Source organism: Berghia stephanieae, chromosome 15 (assembly GCF_034508935.2).
Source record: "Berghia stephanieae isolate SIO BIC M18660-M18661 chromosome 15, UCSD_Bste_1.3, whole genome shotgun sequence".
NCBI lineage: Eukaryota > Metazoa > Mollusca > Gastropoda > Nudibranchia > Aeolidiidae > Berghia > Berghia stephanieae.
In genome coordinates this window covers 12,107,666-12,127,802 of record NC_088374.1, presented here as the reverse complement: position 1 = coordinate 12,127,802, position 20,137 = coordinate 12,107,666, and the positions used below count along the sequence as shown (strand labels likewise).

At 38.0% G+C, this 20,137-nt stretch overlaps 1 protein-coding gene across 1 annotated transcript in view; it reads right to left on the bottom strand.

Moving 5' to 3' along the window:
- Positions 1-18,061, bottom strand: part of LOC144960308 (uncharacterized) — a 34,802-nt gene extending 16,741 nt beyond the window's left edge. The window contains exons 1-5 of the mRNA XM_078893365.1: positions 18,051-18,061; positions 11,676-11,743; positions 5,591-5,638; positions 3,751-3,870; positions 1,736-1,912 (exon numbers count right to left, since the gene is read on the bottom strand). Of these exons, the coding sequence (XP_078749491.1) occupies positions 1,736-1,912; positions 3,751-3,870; positions 5,591-5,638; positions 11,676-11,739 (409 nt within the window). The 5' untranslated portion in view covers positions 11,740-11,743; positions 18,051-18,061. The remainder of the gene's footprint in view (positions 1-1,735; positions 1,913-3,750; positions 3,871-5,590; positions 5,639-11,675; positions 11,744-18,050) is intronic.
- Between the last annotated feature and the right edge of the window lie 2,076 nt (positions 18,062-20,137).

Below are 20,137 nucleotides of genomic sequence, written 5' to 3'. Positions count from 1 at the left end.
GGGAAGTAAGTATGTAAATGAGTGAGTAATTAGGTAGGTACATAAGTAAATATGTGAGTAAGAAAGCAAGTAAGTGAGTAATTAGGTAATTATGAAAATAAGTAAGTGACTGAGTGAGTATATAAGTAAGGAAGTAAGTGAGTAAATAAGTAAGTAAGTCGGTGGGTAGGTAAGTTAGTAGGTAAATACGTGAGTGAATGAATAAATAGGTAAGTAAATAAGTAGATAAGTGTATATAAGTTAGAAGGTGAGTGAGTAAGTAACTTGGTAAGTTAGTAAGCATGTAAGTAAGTAAGTAAGTAGGAAAGTATATATGTAAGTAAGTGACTGTGTGAATAAGTAAGTAAGTATGCGAGTAAGTAAGTAGGTAAGCAAGTGAGTAAGTAAGAAGGTAATTAAGTAAGTAAATGAATAAGTAAGTAGGTAGGTACGTAATTAAGTAAGTGAGTAAGTAAGCAAGTAAGTAAATAAGTATTTAGGTAAGTAAGTAAGTAAGTAAATACATAGGTAAGTAAGTGACTGAGTGAGTATGTAAGTGAGTGAGTAAGTAAGTAAAGAAGAAAGTAGGTAAGTAAATAAGGACGTAAGTGAGTGAGGAAGCAAGTAAATAATAATGCAGCATTTATAGATGTGGTCTTGTGGTATGACACTCGCTTTCGGATTGCATAATTGAGTCCTTGGAATAAGCTCTTTACTTACATTCTCTCACTTTACTCAGGTGTTAAATTAGTACCTGGCTGTTAACAGTGTTGTCTCTGTCCGAAACATTGTGATATCGTCTAACATGCGTCATGACACGTCCCACGTGTTAAGGGTTGCTGTTGGTCAGGGACCCATTGTAAAGCGCTTTGAGCAGGTTTAGTGGATATTGCTCTATATAAAAGTTCAAGATTGTTTTTAATGTATAGATGGAATTATAATTTGAGACAGGGACTGTGATGAGTGAATGAATGAACAATAGAACGTGTCCGCTATGTAATAAATAGAGGTAAGTATGTTAGTGTCGTTTTTGTAACGAAAAGATGAAAATAGAGAGGCTTCGGATAGAAACAGTACAGACAAATAATTGGCGTTTCTGGCACATACAAAGCAATAAACGCCAGCAAAGCAATAAACACATTTTATGTGATTACAAACAACCATAAACTCGAACCTCTCTCTAGTGACTGTGAAGCGCAGAAAACTGTCTTGGTTTGTACACCATACTAGACACGATAGCCTGAGCAGGACAGTCCTACAGGGTACATAACAGTCGAAGGCCAGCGCAGAAGAGGGCGCCAAATGAAGATATGGCTGGACAATATAAAAGAATGGACAGAGATGTCGGTTCCGGTAGCTGCTACATAGGCCTGGCAACAGGCAGGCATGGAGGATAACTGTAACTTCTGTTTCACGCAAGTCCCTCCGACGATCATCCGGTCATGGGATTGAATGAGTGAGTGAGTGATAAACGCGAAGCCGAAATTGCACGATAAACACAATATTCTACTTTCACTTTCACTTCTCGATGAGAGCGAATGCTCGAAACAATATTGTAGAAGTTGCTAATAGTCAATACTTGAAATATTTTATAAATGACTCCTTTTATTAAAAAAGTTGAGCACTATTATTTTATGGTTTTTATTTTTATAACCTATATATATATATATATATATATATATATATATATATATATATATATATATATATATATATATATATATATATTACATTATATTTATGGAAAATGACTCACAATGCTTTGACATGTTAAATAACTGCTGCGTATGCCTGCCTATTATTTTCTCATGATCAAGGACTTGCGAGCCTACGTTCAGTAGGAAGGACGCCTGTTTCTTTAACTCACGCTTGACCGTGATTTGGTTCACCACAAACGGCTTGATGGACCTCAGCGTGCGTTGTAAATGTCGATCTGGATCATAATAACGAAAGAATCAATCAATTCAGAATTATGAGAAGGTACCAAAGGTCTGATAACGGAAATAGTTATGGTCTCATTGTTGTAATGGAACGGAAATAACTCAAACCAACGCAAAATGTTTCTCATTACAACGATGTTAGTGTTAGATAAAATAACCCCATGATTGCGTCCGGCTATGAGACCTGAAAATAGGTACGTGCACGTCGTACCAAAACAATTTTAGGTGATGTGAGACATTTGAGGATATAAATAAATAATAATAATAATTGTGCGCCTATGTTGTCCTGGGTTCGAGTTCGAGCCTCGCTTGGCACATAGTTGAGTCTTTGGAAAAGGCTCTTCAATCACATTCTCACACCATACTAAGGTGTAAAATGAGTACCTGGTCGTTTACAGCGTTGTCTCTGTCCGAAAAGCAAATGTAATATCGCCTAACAAGGGTCATGTAACGTCCTACATGTAAAGGTTGCTGTTGGCCAGGGACACCTTAAAGCGCTTTGAGCACGTTTAGTGGATATTGGGCTATATAAAAGCCCAATTTAAAAATAAATTGAAATAATTTAATTAATAACTAGATATTAAAAAGGCCTTACAAAACAATAGATGAATAATTCTTTTAAAACTTGACCATTTGTATAGCGTAATATCCACTAAAAGTGCTCAAAGCGCTTTACAGGGGATCTCTAACCCACAGCAACACTTCACATGTTTGACAAGACATGGTGGCGCCTGTTAGGCGGTATTATTTTTATTTTCTGACAGAAACAGTTGTTAACGGCTATGTGCTCATTTTACATCTAAGTACGGTGAGGGAATATGGGTCAAAATCCTTTTCCTCAGAGCGGGACTCGAACCCTGGACCTTCCGATCCGACGGCGAGTGTCATCCCACAAGACGACAAAGCCGCACAAATCATAAATGAAAAAAAAAGTTGAAAGAGTAAGAGTAAAATGACTTACATAAGATTATTTAAAAAAAAAAAACTGAAATAAAAGTATTAAACAAAAATGAATATAACAGCTTCAAAAAAAAAGAACAAAATACCAAACACGGAACGTTTCGGGCTCAAAACATTTCTTCAGCCAACAACAAAAAATAATAAAGACATAAATAGATTACTCTCGTCTATCTGGAATTTAGTAATGTATTTAGGTCTTTATTGTTTTTTGTTGTTTGTTGAAGAAGGGTTTTGAGCTCGAAACGTTCCGTGTTTGGTATTTTGTTCTTTTTTGAAGCTGTTATGTTAATTTTTGTTTATTATTTTTACAGTCCACAGCTTCTAGCAGTCTAGTATCACTCTGAATAAAAACAATACGCCATTTCAATACAAAGCAGATCTTAGAAAGATTCGAAACCTTCAGTTACTGTCTATCAACTAAAGAGGGATTTTGGCAATAGCTTTTTTAGTATTAATATATTTATGTTTTATTGTGTTTTGTTGTTGGCTGAAGAAGGGTTTTGAATTCAAAACGTTCTGTGTTTGGTATTTTGTTCTTCTTTTTTAAGCTGTTATATACAATCTTTCTCATTAGTTTTTTACATCAAAACGCATTTATATTATTCAACTCGATATGGTGAAGATGATAACACTATATCAGCGTGGCTCAGCGGTACGGTCTTTTGCTTCGTACCCAAAAGGTACCGAGGTCTATCACCCGCCGAGTTGTGTGCCCTTGAGCAAGTCACCTCGTCCAGTCTTCCCTTGGAAAAGACCCTAAGACAAATTTCCCCACGGGGATGAATAAAGGGAGTTTTATTTTATCTTAATTTTATTTGATTTCTAGTCTTACAACTTAATACAGACATCGAAATTCCTAGAGAATACTCACTTTGTCCAAATGTCTGGATTATATCAGAGTGACTTACAATAAGCGCCGTCGATTCTTTCATTAAATATTCTAAGGACATGACTTGTGACATTAGCTCATCTAGAAGTCTTTTGTTGTTATCTAAAATGATATAAGAAACAGAAATATATGCTCATTGTACAAGGTGAATCAAAATGAATAATATTATGCCAAAACCGTCACGCGATATTAAAAAAAAAAAACGAAAAAAAAAACAATAGACAACACTAGCTTGGACACATGTGTAGTATGCACCTGTACGTTTTTATTTCATTTTTTTAATAAATGCTCAATGTGGCCACAACCGGCAGCGCGGATAACATCAAAGCCAATAGGAAGATTCTTCCAAAACGCGCACCGTGTTGATTGCAGATGTTATGCGGTCTTTCAAGTCATGGATACATGCTAGAAGAGGTGGAATGTAAACTTGGTCTTTAAATTACACTCACAAAAAAGTCACACACAGTAAGGTCCTTGGAGCTGGCAGGCCAAGCACAGAGGACAAGGTCTTTAGCACCTCTCCTCCTAATCCAAAGCACGTTTCTATTCAAATAATCTCTTACCCCAAGATGCCACAATTCAGCTACACCAGAAGTAATTAAAGTGAATGACATAAACAGTCGGATGGTGAAAACGTTTGAACTGAGATATTGACAAGTTTAGTTAGAATGTCAATTTTTATCCAAAAATGAGTTCTTGTCATAAAAGATTAAATCAATCCATTTTTACATCCTTGGGAAATATCAAAAGTTAATTTCACTTCTCCATGTTTTTACAGCTAGTTATTTTGAAAAATTGTGAAATTTGAGAAAAGTTTTGGGATACCTTTCCCATATTATATCTGACTATAACTTTATGATAAATCACCCGATTTACTTCAAATAAAGATCAAAATGCTTTGGAGAGCATATTCTTTCAGAAAATGAAAAAATGCAATCCAAAATTGTTACCTTCCGACTGATTATGTCATGCACTGACACTAAATGTTGAGCGCTCTTCCATATCACGAGGAAGTGCTCAGAGGGCATCAACAACACAATTAGGAGAATAACAGTCTTAAGATCCTTTTTAAACATATCTTCCGTATTTCGTTTGGAAGTTTCTTCCAGAGGGTTGGGATGTCTCTAGAAAAGGATCGTCCACGTAAGAGTTCTTTCCTTGAGTGACAAGCAATTTCCCATAGGAGTGAATGGATTGGGTTGGTGTATATAACTCCAGTTCATCATAAAGACAAGTTGGTTGAGATGTGTTGAAGCATTGACTAACGACATCGTTGAATTGGCCACCCACATTGACGATCAAACCAAGATAATTTCTTTATCAAATAACCACTAATTCAGTCCACAAAGTTCTTTTGATTTTAAACAACTGTGTAATAGGCATAAACAGTCGTGACGTCACTTCCCTCGTAATGACGCATAGCAACTTAGTAACTGGTTCTAAACTATCGGAACAATGGCGGACACCATTATGAAATACTTCTCCGATGAACATAAAGGTGTATCCAGAGGAGAAAATAAACATTATAAATCTGATCATGTTTTGACTTTTATACTCGTACATTCTGATCACATGACATGTGAAAAAGTTCTAGGCAACATGGAGAATAAAAAGTACTTGTTTTCTTTGTTTAGAACCAAGCCGCTGGTTGCTGGGTGGACGTGACGTTCAGACTATTGAATCCTATTGTTACTTAAATTTCAAGAAGTCTTCTTCGTGTAATATAACCATATCACCAAATATTACAAAGTTGATAATAATTGTTGTAATTTTTATTAACGTTAACAATTAACAAACATTGAAATTAGGAAAGATAGCTCACTTTCCAGCTCAATTCTCTTAGTTTTCATTTCTTCACTTTCTGGATCATCTGCGGATAAAATACAAACGATAAGAATGAAATAAGCCTTAAATATAGAAAAGATAATAATAAGATAAGAACAAAATACAAAAGATAATAATAAAATAAGGATACAATACGATCGGTAAGACTTTTCGTTGTCGAGTTGATGCTATTTGTGCGGCTATGTGGTCTAGCGGATCGGAAGGTCTGTGTTCGAGTCCCGGTCTGTGCAGTTCATAGTTGAGCCCTAGGAAAAGAGTATTTACTCACATTCATTCTCTCACCGTACTCAGGTTTATAATGAGTACCTAGCCGACTTCCGGTCGAGTCCCACTGAGTGGCGGACACAAAGAAGAAAGGTTAGCGTTTAATTTCATTATTTTTGTTTTATGTGACTGTTGTAATTTTTAGTGTACCCTTTCTTATTATTTTCGGTTAACGTTATTATTATAATCGGTGGTGCATAAGGTAGATTAAATTGCGCTAAGGTTGCACAGTTGAGTGGCTTTTCTTTCTCTCAGTTACAACCTTACAAGCTCTCAGTTACAAGCTGTACTATTGTTTTCCTCTTAGCTATTTGACTCTCTATCCTCACATAGTATATTCTTCTTCTTCTTCTTCTTCTTCTTCTTCTTCTTCTTCTTCTTCTTCTTCTTCTTCTTCTTCTTATTATTATATTATTATTATTATTATTATTATTATTATTATTATTATTATTATTATTATTATTATTATTATTATTATTATCATTATTATTATTATCATTATTATTATTATTATTATTATTATTATTATTATTATTATTATTATTATTATTATTATTATTATTATTATCATTATTATTATTATTATTATTACTATTTTTTATTTGTTTTAGTCAGGATTTGTAAGGTGTAGTGGGTTAAAGTAGAATATTATTAGGGGATAAACTATTGCTCTCCATTTTCCCTCACCTCCCCTTACATTCTTTGGAAGACCTTCCGAGGGATCCTAGCTCTAGTATTTCTTTTTATTTGAGTCGTACCTCTTAGCCCTGAGAGCTTTCGGAAAACCTCCCCATTATTACACAAACACACACACACACATACACACACACACACACACACTCATTTTGCAATATGTCTGTTGTAGTCTTGCCTGCAATTTGAAGGTGGAGGAGGAGAGCTGCTTCTCTACGTATGAGATATGTTTTACGGCGGAAAAGTCGGGAGGGATGGATCCCTCATAGGAGCCCAAAGGATAGGGCGGTTGTGGAGGATCTATCCCTCCAACAATGAGGTCAGAGTAAGGATACTGACCAGACGGACAGTCCTAAGCGGAAGAAAATTGGATTTAAATGGGAGGAACCCATTTATACTCGTGGACGGCGATGGAAAGGATATCGCTATCACAAAACTGTTCATTGGAGGAATCCCAATCTCATTCTCAAACAAAGAGATTGAAAAAAAGATCAAGTTGTTAGGATTCAGAACGTCGAGTAGGATGGTGATGGAGCGGGTAAGGGACCCGCAAGGTAAAATGATGGCATGTATGACAGGGTGGTGTGGATTTATACCCCCACTGCCCCAACGCCAAGAGTTATAGACGTCAAGAAAAGCTATGGAAGTGGTAAAAGAAGGAAATGGAAAGAAGAAGCGAGTTACTGATGAACAGGCAAGAGAGAGGCGAGAAGGTGAGATTGGTGGAATATATTATTAATTTAAAAATACTTCAATCCCTGATGTCAGTCATCGCCATAGAATTAAACGAATGAGAATACGTACGAAGCCTAAAAAAGTGTCCACCAATGAAAGCATTCAGCGCCATTTTGTTGTTGGCTGAGAATGTAGTAATTACCATTCATTCGGTATCTATGTCAACATAACGACACAAGAAAAACAACAAACAATATCAAAATCCACAATAAAATGTTTCAGAACTGTTGCGTATATTTATAGCACAACGAAGCTGTCAAAAAATGAAGTTAGAGAATGTGTGTAATCATGTATTATAATAACCTGTAATGTGTTTTCCAACCACCACATCATCTACTACTACAACCACCACCACAATATCATCACTAACACTGCTACTACACCACCACCAGCACATCATCATCACTACCACTACTACAATCACCACAACCACATCGTCATCACTACCACTACTACTGCAACCACCATCACCATATAATCATCATTACCACTACTACCACAACCACCACCACCACTACTACTACAACCACCACCACATCACTACCTCAACTGCTACAACCACCACCACAATAGCATCACTACCACTACTACTACAACCACCACAACCACATCGTCATCACGACCACTACTACTACAACCACCACCATATCATTACCATTACCACAACTACTACAACCACCACTACCACCATATCATTACCATTACCACCAGGGTTGCCAGTTTGGCATTTTAAATGCCAGATTCCAAAAATCTGGCATTTTTGAAAACCGTTTGGCATTAGAAAAATCATTTGGCATTTGGCATTTTCATTTGGCATTTTCTTTTCTTGTATATTATACTTCAAATGACACCTTTTCTTAATTATTTCTAAACGCGTAAACACAAATCTCTTCACATCGGAAAACTTTGCTATTAAAACTCGCACCCTGAACTAGCCCTGCCTCCCTCAGATATTCACTCAAATTCAGCCCTCGACAAGTATCCTCGTAAGTTTTCTGGGAATCTCCTGCAAAACTCATGTATATTTGCGTCATGGTCGCCTGTTAACTTTCACTCCACTTAGTAGTCAGTAGGTAAAAAATTACCCCTATAGGAAATTTAGTATAATTCAAAAAAAAAAAAAAAAGACAAGAAAACACGCAAGCCACCAGGATATGATAGTAAATTGTCTATCAAAAGTGAGTAGTTTTCTTAGTGGGGGTGGGAGTCAACAGACTTTGGCATTTTTTTGAGTGTTTTGGCATTTTTTGAGTCTTCCCCTGGCATTTTGTTGAAAAATAATCTGGCAACCCTGATTACCACTACTACTACAACCACCACAACCACATCGTCATCACTACCACTACTACTGCAACCACCACTACCACCATATCATCACCATTACAACTACTACTACAACCACCACAACCACATCATCATCACTACCACTACTACTACAACCACCACCACATCATCATCACTATCACTACTACTACAACTACAACCACCACCACCATATCATCATCATTGAAATATTTTTTTTTAATTGAGCTTTATATAGTGCAATATCTACTAAATGTGCTCAAAGCGCTTTACAAGGGGTCCCTGGTCAACATTTAACATGTAGGACGGGACATGACGCCTGTTAGGCGATATTACAATTTTTCGGACAAAGACAACTCTGTTAACGGCCAGGTACTCATTTACACCTGAGTACGGTGAGAGAATGTGAGTAAAGAGCCTTTTCCAAGGACTCAGCCATGCGCCGAGCGCGAGGCTCGAACCCAGGACCTTCCGATCCGGAAGCGAGTGTCATACTACTAGACCACATAGCCGCATCATTACCACTACTACTACAACCACCACCACCACATCATCATCACGACCACTACTACTACAACCACCACCACCACATCATCATCACGACCACTACTACTACAACCACCACCACCACATCATCATCACGACCACTACTACTACAACCACCACCACCACATCATCATCACGACCACTACTACTACAACCACCACCATATCATTACCATCGACTATCGAAATTGGATTATTGTAATGCTCTGTTGTTTGGCGTTTCGTAATACAATCTGAAACGTCTTCAGATTGTCCAAAACAGCGCTGCCAGACTAGTATTTATGAAGCGTAGGTGCGACTCTGCCGGACCTCTACTTCATGACCTGCATTGGCTGCCTGTTGAGAAAAGAATTAAATTCAAAGCTTGTGTTTTAGTGTATCGTTGTCTTGAAGGTACTGCCCCTTCCTACCTTTCAGAACTAATTGAAAGATATTCAAAACCCCGCCCCTTACGTTCGGCCAGTGATTCCACAAAACTAGTTGTCCCTCGAATTCGGAAAAATGCTGGAATGAGATCCTTTTCTCATTTCGGACCCTCTATTTGGAACGCCTTACCGCAGAGCATTCGTGAAAAAGAATCTTTGTCTATTTTTAAACGTTCGCTTAAAACATATTTGTTTCGATTTTAGTAGATGGTATGAGAAGCAAGATAGGTTTGGTTTGTGTTGTGTGTTGTGTTGTGTGTGTGTATGTGTGTGTGTGTGTGTGTGCTTGTGTGTGTGAATGAGTATGTTTCAGCCAAAGTAATTTGTAATTTAAGCGCTTAGAGTCTGGTGTCTCGGAGTTATAGCGCTATATAAGTTTTCAGCATTATTATTATTATTATTATTATTATTACCACTACTACTACAACCACCACCACATCATCATCACTACCACTACTACTACAACTACAATCATCACCACCACCACATCATCATCACTATTACTACTCCAACTACAACCACCACCAACACCACATCACCTCACTAACACTCAGTACTACAATCACTACCATTAGGTTTTGGAGCTTTACTTCATTTGAAATAAGGAAACTTCGGAATTGTATTTGGCATTGTGTTTATATATCATAATATAATTCTAATCAGTTATCTATTTAGAACTAGATACTATACAATATGTATGCCAAATACCACCCCAATTCCCCCTTTCTTGTGTGCGGGAATTCCTCTTTCGGCATTGAAATTGAGTATGAGAGAGTCACACACATAAACAACAGAAACAATTTAAAAACAAGACTATGACACGCAACCACTCACACACGAGGCTATACTATTTATCCTTTTCTCTATATAGAATAGGACAAGACAAACAATAGCTTGACTCTCGCTACACTTCGCATTGATGTTTGTCGTCTCACGAGTTCAACTCTCGGTCGACCTGTCAATATTCCTTTTTGCCTCGGACGTAATCATTAATAGAATGTTGTGTGGTTTTGACCGTGAAGAAAACCTTAAGAAGTCACATTTATATCATTTTAGAGAGATCGTTTTGAATAATTTTGAGTTAAACGAGCGAGCAGCAACTTGTTTTCATGAACGGCCGATCAGCGCTTGTTTACTATAGTAACGCGATTCCCAGCCAACATCAAAATGGCGGATATTTTTCTCATCGAGGCCGCTGGTTGGTTAGCCAATAAGAGCACCGTACGGTTTCCATTGGGTAAATTCCTTGGTCATCGCCGACACCAGAACCTTCCTGTCAGCCCTAAACTACAACACACTCTTGTGAAGTCAAGAAAAACCTGGAACCAGGAGCCAACCCTTGAACTAGCTGATACTGCCTCGTCATTTGACCAATCAAGCAAGCCGACTGGATTAAAGATAAGCCAAACAGGCTTATACCATTTTCAAATGCATTTTCCACTGACCCAATGATTAAAAATAAATAAATAAATAAATAAATAAATAAATAAATAAATAAATAATAAATTAGATCCACTCAATTAGAGCTAATCTTCCTGCGATTAAACGAATACAGGGATAACAATTAAATTGAAAAATATATATCATCCATATTTTTCATTCTACCATCCACTTATTCTCTCTATCCTTTCCTGTAACAATCTAATTAAACTTTGTGTATGGAACTGTTATTGTATTGGGCGTTACTATTGTCTTGACTGACTTGTATTAATACAATTAATTATAAGGGACCCTAAGGCTATTCTTAATCACCCCTAGATTAAACCTGAGCCGTGTGTGGTGTAGGTTGAATGGCGCAGCTGGTAAAGGGAGCCAGAGCGCGCATATTAGTTCGAATCCAGACCAGTGAGCTTATCGTTTACACTCGAACCCACAATAAAACCACAAACCCCGCCACAGTATCTTAACTTTTCTCATGAAGATCAAAGTTTGGAAATTCACCCAGATGAACCAATTTTTATCAATTCAAGACGTATCAAGTCAATAGGGGAATTACAAGCAAAACATTGGATTTACCTTATGTTGGCACAAAAGAATTAAGATTAAGGATTTTACAATGGAAGATTATGCATAATATTTACGCTACCTTTCAATTTACCTTGGCCAAAGGAATTTTGTAAGCAAATTGCAGCAACTATGAAACACATACATTGAAATGTCATTTTGCTGAGGAGAAAAATATGAAAAGCGTTTTAATGTTATATAGTGAAAGTATTTAGCTATATCTATGGCTTATATTATTGAGAGGCCAGACCAAGAATGATCTACAACGGTCAGCATCGTCAACAAGGAAGGAAGAAGGGAGGAAATCAACCGTCGAGTTCAGCTTCCCCTAGTCCACACCCTTGGGTGTGGGTGTTGTCCACGACGTGGGGGAGGGGTGAAAAGGGACTGACTCTCTACAGGACATCCTTCCGGATTCCCAACTTAGACCATCTGACCACGGGTAGATGGAGCTCGTCATCGGGGGACCGACATCCATCTAAGAGAACGACACTCTGAGCAAAAAACCCGGACAGATGGAGTTCGTAAATGGAGGACCGCAATCCATCTAAGAGAAGGACACTCCGAACAAAAACCCGGACAGATCGAGTTCGCTAACAGGGGACCGCAATCGATCTAGGAGAAGGACACTCTGAAGCAAAACCGCCACTGCCTTGTGGACAGACCTTGGATGGCCAACGGCTAAGGAAGCAAATCCTGAAAAACAGCACGCCGAAGACAGAGCAGCGGGGCCGGAAGGCGCAAATATCACAGGAAATTGGAAACTGCCACTGCATGCTTAAATCCCAATATGACACGTCACAATAATCAAATCCGATATGGTGCGAAGCCCGTGGAATCCCGCCGGACGGGCCTAGTGCCGGGCCTCAATGGCCCACCCAAGCGATCTGGTGGTACCTTGACTTCATCTTGCGGAACCAGGGGAGGAGGATCAAGGTTACATGCGACTGGAACACCAAACACAATTAAAATTCTCCAATGGAATGCTGAGGGCGTTGCGAAGAAGAAAATAGCCCTTGAAAAGAGACTCAAAGAGCAGGACATCAAAATTGCCTGCATTCAAGAATTTCACCTCACGGAAAACATGAGATTTGCCATCAGAGGGTACCAGGTAATAAGGCATGATAGAAAGGATCACAAAGGAGGCGTGATGACATTAGTAAAAAACGACTACCCCACCGCAGGCATAAAAATTGATACACAAGAGGAATCAGAAATACAGCAAATTAAAGTATGTATCGGAAAGAAAGAACTCCTGATTTTTAACTGCTATTGCCCACCAAACAAAGAGCTTCATTTAGACAAGATGAAAATCCAGGAAGAAAGATGTCTGGTACGAGAGGACTTTAACAGTCACTCTCAAAGCTGGGGATATGGAGATATGGACAAACGTGGTGAAACAGTAGAAAACTGGCAAATTGAAACAAAACTTCAACTATTGTATGACGATGAAGATGAGGACACATATTTCTCAAGAGCGTGGAAAACCACATCTACCCCAGATCTTACGTTTGCCACAGATGATATAGCAAAGACGATAAATAGAACAGTACAGCCCCAACTGGGTGGTAGCGACCATAGGCCAATCATCACAAACCTCTATCATCAAAATGAAAACAAAACACAAACTATCCCAAGATGGAACTACAAAAGAGCAAAATGGGAAAGCTTTGAACAACTTACAGACAGCCACTGCAAAAACATAAACTGTAAAACCAAGAATGTCAACAAAAGTGCAAAAGAACTGACAAAGGCCATCCTAAAAGCAGCAAAAGAAAGTATCCCAAGGGGAGCAAGAAAAAATTATATACCACTCTGGACAGACGATCTTAATCAGTTAAGTAATGAAGTATCGGAAACAAGAGAAAAGGCTGAAGCAGACCCCTGTGATGACAATATTGCAGCGTATAAAGAGGCAGAAGCTACCTTTAAAAAAGAAATGGCAACGACATCCAAAATGGCATGGAAAGAAAAAAACGCATAGCCTTAACTTCGAAAAAGATGGAAATAAATTTTGGAAACTTACAAAAGCCCTAAATAGAGAACCGAATCACTACGCCCCTCCCGGGAAAAAGAAGGAGAACTTGTCAGTCCACAACAAGCTGCAGACCTATTCATGGAGCAGTTCAAAAAAATTAGTGACAACACAATAGAAAAAGAACTGAAGAAAAGAGTTTAAAAAGAATGCAGAAAACAAAAAAATGAACTCAAGGAAGCCATAGATGAAGTAATGACAAAGAAGCTATCTATGGAAGAACTAGAAAGCTCTCTCAAAATGTTAAAAACAAAGAAATCGCCAGGCCCAGACGAAGTAACAAATGAGATGCTTATCCATCTTGGAAAGACAGCGAAAAAGAAGCTATTACAACTCTACAACAGCACTTGGAAAACTGGTAAAATACCAGATATATGGAAAAAGGCTTTTATTGTCCCAATTAAGAAAGAAGGAAAACAAGCAAATAAAGCCGCAAATTACCGACCTACAAGTCTTACAAGCTGCATGTGCAAGCTGGTAGAAAGAATTATCAACTCCAGACTGATGTGGTATCTTGAAAACTATAATGTGCTTATAAATGAACAAGCTGGTTTCAGAAGACACAGGAGTACTGAAAATCAAGTAACCTACATATCCCAAGAAATAGAAGACTTGTTTCAGGATGGAAAGAAAAAAATTGTGGTATGGGTGGACTTTGAAAAAGCATTCGACAAAGTGTTGAAAAAAGGTCTGGTATATAAACTACAAAAATCAAAAGTATCCCATAACATGCTCAACTGGATACAAAACTACCTAAAAACAAGAAAGGCAAGAGTAACAACACAAGGTCACAAAATTCGAGAAGCAAAACTAAAACATGGAGTCCCACAAGGTGGAGTACTATCACCTTCACTATTTCTTCTCTATGTAAATGATATAAGAGAAACACTATGTCGAGGAGTGAAAATGTCGATGTACGCAGATGACCTAGCTCTGATTAGTTCTGACCAAAACTTAATCAAGGCACAACACAGGATGCAAATCACACTGGATAATATCAAAGAATGGACTGACAACTGGGCGATGAAAATAAATGCAGTGAAGACAAAGTTCACAATATTTAGCCTCTCCCCAAAAGATGAAAAAGCAAAGCTACGTATTGAAGACCATGAATTGGAAAAAGACGACGCACCAAAATACCTAGGAGTCCATTTTGACCCAAGACTAACATGGAAAAATCAAATCAGCAACAGTCAGAAAGTTGGGGTAAAGCGAACACAACTCTTGAAAAAACTAGCTGGAACAACTTGGGGACCTAGCTCCGATATACTGAAACAAACTTACACAGGATATGTGAGACCAGCGCTAGAATACGGGATATCTGCATGGGAAACTGCTCCAAAACTCAAATGGAAAAACTGGACAAAGTGCAAAACAGCAACATGAGGATAATAAGTGGAGGAATGAAATCGACCCCGATACATGCAATGGAAACCATAACAGGACTTACATCTCTATCAGAAAGAAGGGAATCAAAAATTTTGAAACAATACACAGACGTGAAAACGATGACAGATCAGCCTCTTCACGCTAGAGCGCAAAAAAAAGAAAACTAGGCGGCTGAAAAGATCACACTTTATTGAAAGAGCCCAGCAAATTGAAAAAGATCACGAACTTGACGAAATAATGACCCAAAAATGCAAAGCAAATATCAGAGTACCAATTTGGAAAAGGCAAAATCACTTGAAAATCAAGACATCCGTTGGTGACATTTCAACAAAACAAAAACACGGCGAAGAAATCAAGAAGTCTGTACAGAAGTGCATAGATTAAAACTACCCTGAAAAAAAATGGACAAGAATCTATACCGATGGTTCATGCAATAAAAAACACACGTGCGGGGGCCTGGGAGTGCACATCGAGTACACAAATGGTCAACAAAAGGAGATCAGCAAACCGACTGGTACTCGCACTTCAATCTACAAGTCAGAGGCAGATGCAATCCATGAAGCTGTTAAGCAAATCCTCTCAGAAAATGAAAAACCAAGACACATAGTGATTTTAACAGATGCTAAGAAAATTCTGGAGGATATAATGATGTCCTTTGCGGATGATATAGACGCCTTGGTGGAAGACCTCATGAAGCTAAGCAAGTTTACCAACATTGTACTGCAGTGGATTCCAGGACACTGTGGGATACTTGGAAATCAGATCGCTGACCAACTGGCAAAGGCAGGCAGTCGCATGCAACAACCCTCCCCAACGTACTCAACAGGAGAAATTAACAAAATGGCCAAATTTATCCAGTCTCAGAGATGGAGAGAGAAGCACCCAGAATACAACATGAATGACCCAATCAAGGTGCTCGGCAGAAAGGAACAGGTCATCATCTTCAGACTGAGAACTGGACACAACCAGTTAAAGGAACATATGTGGATGATGTCCAGAGCAGGTGCCTCTGGACAATGTGACTGCGGACTTGAAAATGAAAATGGACATCATGTCCTAATGGAATGTCCAAGGTACAACCAGTTGAGAAGGAACTTCTGGCCTGACCCAACCCCATACTCAAAGAAGCTGTACGGCAGTGAGGACGACCTCAGGACCACTGTGGGCTTCATTCACCAGACCGGACTGACCATGTGACGTGACGGGAACGAAGAAGAAGAAGAAGAATTTTAAAGTGGCAGCAGCAGCTTCTAATCGTGCTCACAATACTATGTTATATATGGCGATCAACCTAATCAGCAGCAGCTTCTAATGGTGTTCACACTACTATGTTATGGCGATCGACCAAATCTGCATTTCTTTACCGCACTCATTCACCGTCGCAAACCCACCCAGAGGCTTCGTCACAACACACCGTTCTACTAGATGCTCTGTGGTTTCGGGCACGTTACCACAACGGGTACATATTTGACAAGTGGAAAGTCCCCACAGATGATGCGATTTTGCTTTTAAGCAGGTTCTCGACCGAAGTCGATTTGCTGCCACCCAGTTACTCCTCTTGCTGATGGAGAAACTAGGTAACTTCTCTTCTCCCCCAGTTTCGAGGAGTCGATGTTCCCGCCCTCTCAAAGGATTGAATTCGTCCAAACCGACTTTCATCTGGTATATGCATCTCTATCCAAAGTCAGGAATTCTACATACAATAATGTGGCATAACTATATTCGTAGCAAGCTGTATAGCGAAAGAGGGAGAATTAATTATCTTTCTTGACGACCAGTATATATTTAGGCTAGAATATAAGATGCCATCAATATGATACCAATACTTTATAATATTATTATCTCATTCGTCTGTAGTGTTTCAATTATCCTGTTTTGTTGGTTAAAGGGAAACCCTAAACGTTCAAATTATTTAGCAATGACTATCCCGCACAAATCTTTGGGCCTCTTTTTCGCTCACGAAGTGCCCGAATTCGCGTCAAAATATGGGACGAAGCCGTTTCCTATATGCTATTTTAAAAAATTAATTACGACGCTGTTTATCGATGAATATGACTGAAAGTTGGCACACAGTTAGAAAAAAGGTTATTGTAGATTATGTCAAGCGACAAAACTCGTGCGATTACCAAAAGACCGTTAAAAATAGATTTTTACTCTTTGGAGTAAAATATTTCTAAAACTACTGGGCGTGAAGGTTTTGTCGCTGACAAGTTAATACATGAACATTTCTTGTTTTTGGTTGTAAAATTTCATATGAATATGACGAGTACTTTTCCCGTATTTTACAAAACACCATACTAATTTGCTCTTCAAGTTTCAATCTTTTAATCAACTTATTACGCAAGATACAACCATAGGTCGAAAAAAATGCCGAAAAAGCGTCCCATATTTGCGCGTTTTTTTCCTCTTTGCGGGTCATCCAAATAAATGACACCATTGAAACTGCATAACTTGTTTATTTATGAATGGATTTTCAAAATTCAAAAACATTTTTACTCAGTGGAGATAGGGCTTTGATTTTAGACAAAAATTTTCCTCAAAAAGAGAAAAAAACATTTTTCATAGTCATTGCTAAATTATCTGTTTCCGTTTGTTAAATTGAAGCATACATTCAATTTCACAATGTTATATAATCAATCTCACATAACAAATTGAGCTTTTATGTAGCGCAATATCCACTAAACGTACTCAAAGCGCTTTACAATGGGTCCCTGACCAACAGCATCACGTAACATGTAGAATGAATCATGACGCCTGTTAGGCGATATTACAATAACTTTCCGACACAGACAACGCTCTTAACGGCCATGTACCCATTTTACACATGAGTACGGTGAGAGAATATGAGTAAAGAGTATTTGCCAAGCGAGGCTCGAACCAGGACAATCGAACCGAAAGCAAGTGTCAAGACCACATCGCCGCACACACCAATCTCACCTTGCCTACGGTATGTCTCTGTCTCAGTGAAATAAATTCAATTTGATAAATTGTCTGAAATTTTATCCAAAATTTTAAAAAGACTTTTTAATGCGTGGATTAGTTCACCTATTGAACAGCCTCAGAATAAATAAGACACTCCCAGTCTTATCTCAGGATGCACTCAACTCACTCCTCGTCGCAAATGATCTATACTATGTACAGAGTAACGCTGTTAAACCGTTCAGTTTACGTCGATATGATTGAAAATCGTTATATCCAATGACAAACGTTAAGTTGCTTTTGTTTTGTTTTTATTGGCGATATAGTTTCAAACGATGACAATGAGCGCAAAAAAATCCAAAAGAAAAATGAAGTCACTATTGAGATTCAATGTTTGCATGAAAAATTAATTCCAATAACATTTTGAATACAGCATACTGAATAAAAATGTAAAATAAACCAGCAAACAACTGGAGCACTTATATAGGGCAATATCCACTAAACGTGCTCAAAGATATTTACAAGATGTCCCTAGCCAACAGCAACACTGAAAAAATACTACGAGACATGATATCTGTTCTCAATATTGCAGTTGTTTTTCCGTGAGAGACAACGCTGTTGACGGCAAGATACTCATTTTACTCATTATGTGAGTAATGAGCAGTTTTCAAGTACTCAACTCTAACCCTGGACTTTCCTGACTAAACGCGATTGTCATACAAAAAGACCACATAGCCTTACATATAAGGAGTAGTAGTTATTGTAGTAGTAGTAGTAGTAGTAGTAGTAGTAGTAGTAGTAGTAGTAGTAGTAGTAGTAGCAGTAAACCTCGCTGTCTGATTGACGCTCGATGAGAATTGTGTGATTCAGTCACATATATTTAAAAACCTCGATGAGTAAAGCTGCCCTCTCCATCCAAGTTGTTATTTGTTTCCATTGATCACGGTCCTGGACCAGAGTTTTGGGGTTTTCAAGATTTGTTGTAACCTTAGTACGGAGGGCACTGCAGTTTTTCTTAGTTCTTCAGGGATTAATTCGGCCTCATCTGAATCTAGAAATTTCTGATATGCTGAGAGATCCTGGTTCAGGGTGGTTGTTATTGATGTTGGTGGTCTCCGGTCTCCCTACATATTTGTTATCATTGCAGTTTGGGCTGAATGTTATTTTCTCGACGTAAGATGTGACCAAATAGTCTCAGGAATTCTACTCAGGCATTAGACCCTGTTTTTTTCATAGAGATCAGTATTTGTAATTATTTCTAGACAATAGATTCCGATTATGCGACGCAGTTGGTATGAATCGAGACCTTCTAAGAAAAGAGGATAGAAACATTGGTTATTTAATTTCATGGAAAGACTTTATCCCGACAACAATCTTTCTTGCTATTTGGCACACAATTTCCAGTGCATGAGCTTTTCCAAGAACTCAACTATGCGCCGCTCTAAGCGGCTCACGAACCTTCGACCTTCTTATCCAAAGACATGAGTCATACTACCTAGACCACGTAACCCCATTATAACATGAGTCACATTTACTTGCTTTATTTTGTTTTTAATCTTGATCACCTAATTGTTAAAAAAATGATCTTTTTACAATTCAATATCCACTAAACATGCTCAAAGCGCTTTACAGAAGTTCCCTAGCCAGTAGCAACACTTAACATGTAGGAAGGGAAATGACGAATTGTTGGCGATATTACGGTAAAAGAATGTGAGTAAAGAGCCTTTTACAATGACCCAACTATTCGCCGAGCGAGGCTTGAACCCAGGACCTTCCAATCCAAAAGCGAGTGTCATACCACTGGACCACAAAGCCGAACTGAAAAAAGCCATCTATGATCATTTAATGTTTATTAGACATTTTTAAAAAACTATCATACAACGGAATAAATATTGAAATAAACTACTAGCCTTGAAAAGACATGTCTCAAGCGTCGAAAATCCCTTTTAAAACATAAAACATAAAAGCAAAGGAAACTAGACATTATAATAAGCGTAATATCGTTGTAATCATTATCGGTGTAAGTGGGGTCATATATAATTGCGGTGATATTTATTTTTTTTTTAATTAGTTGGCCAACTAAAATAAATGGTGATATCATCTTGGTGAAACAAATGCTGGCACACCCAATATATATTGAAGACTGGTTTTCCAAAACTCTTCAAGTCGATTCTACTACTTTTTGTGATTTTTCCTCCATAAGATAAATTGAA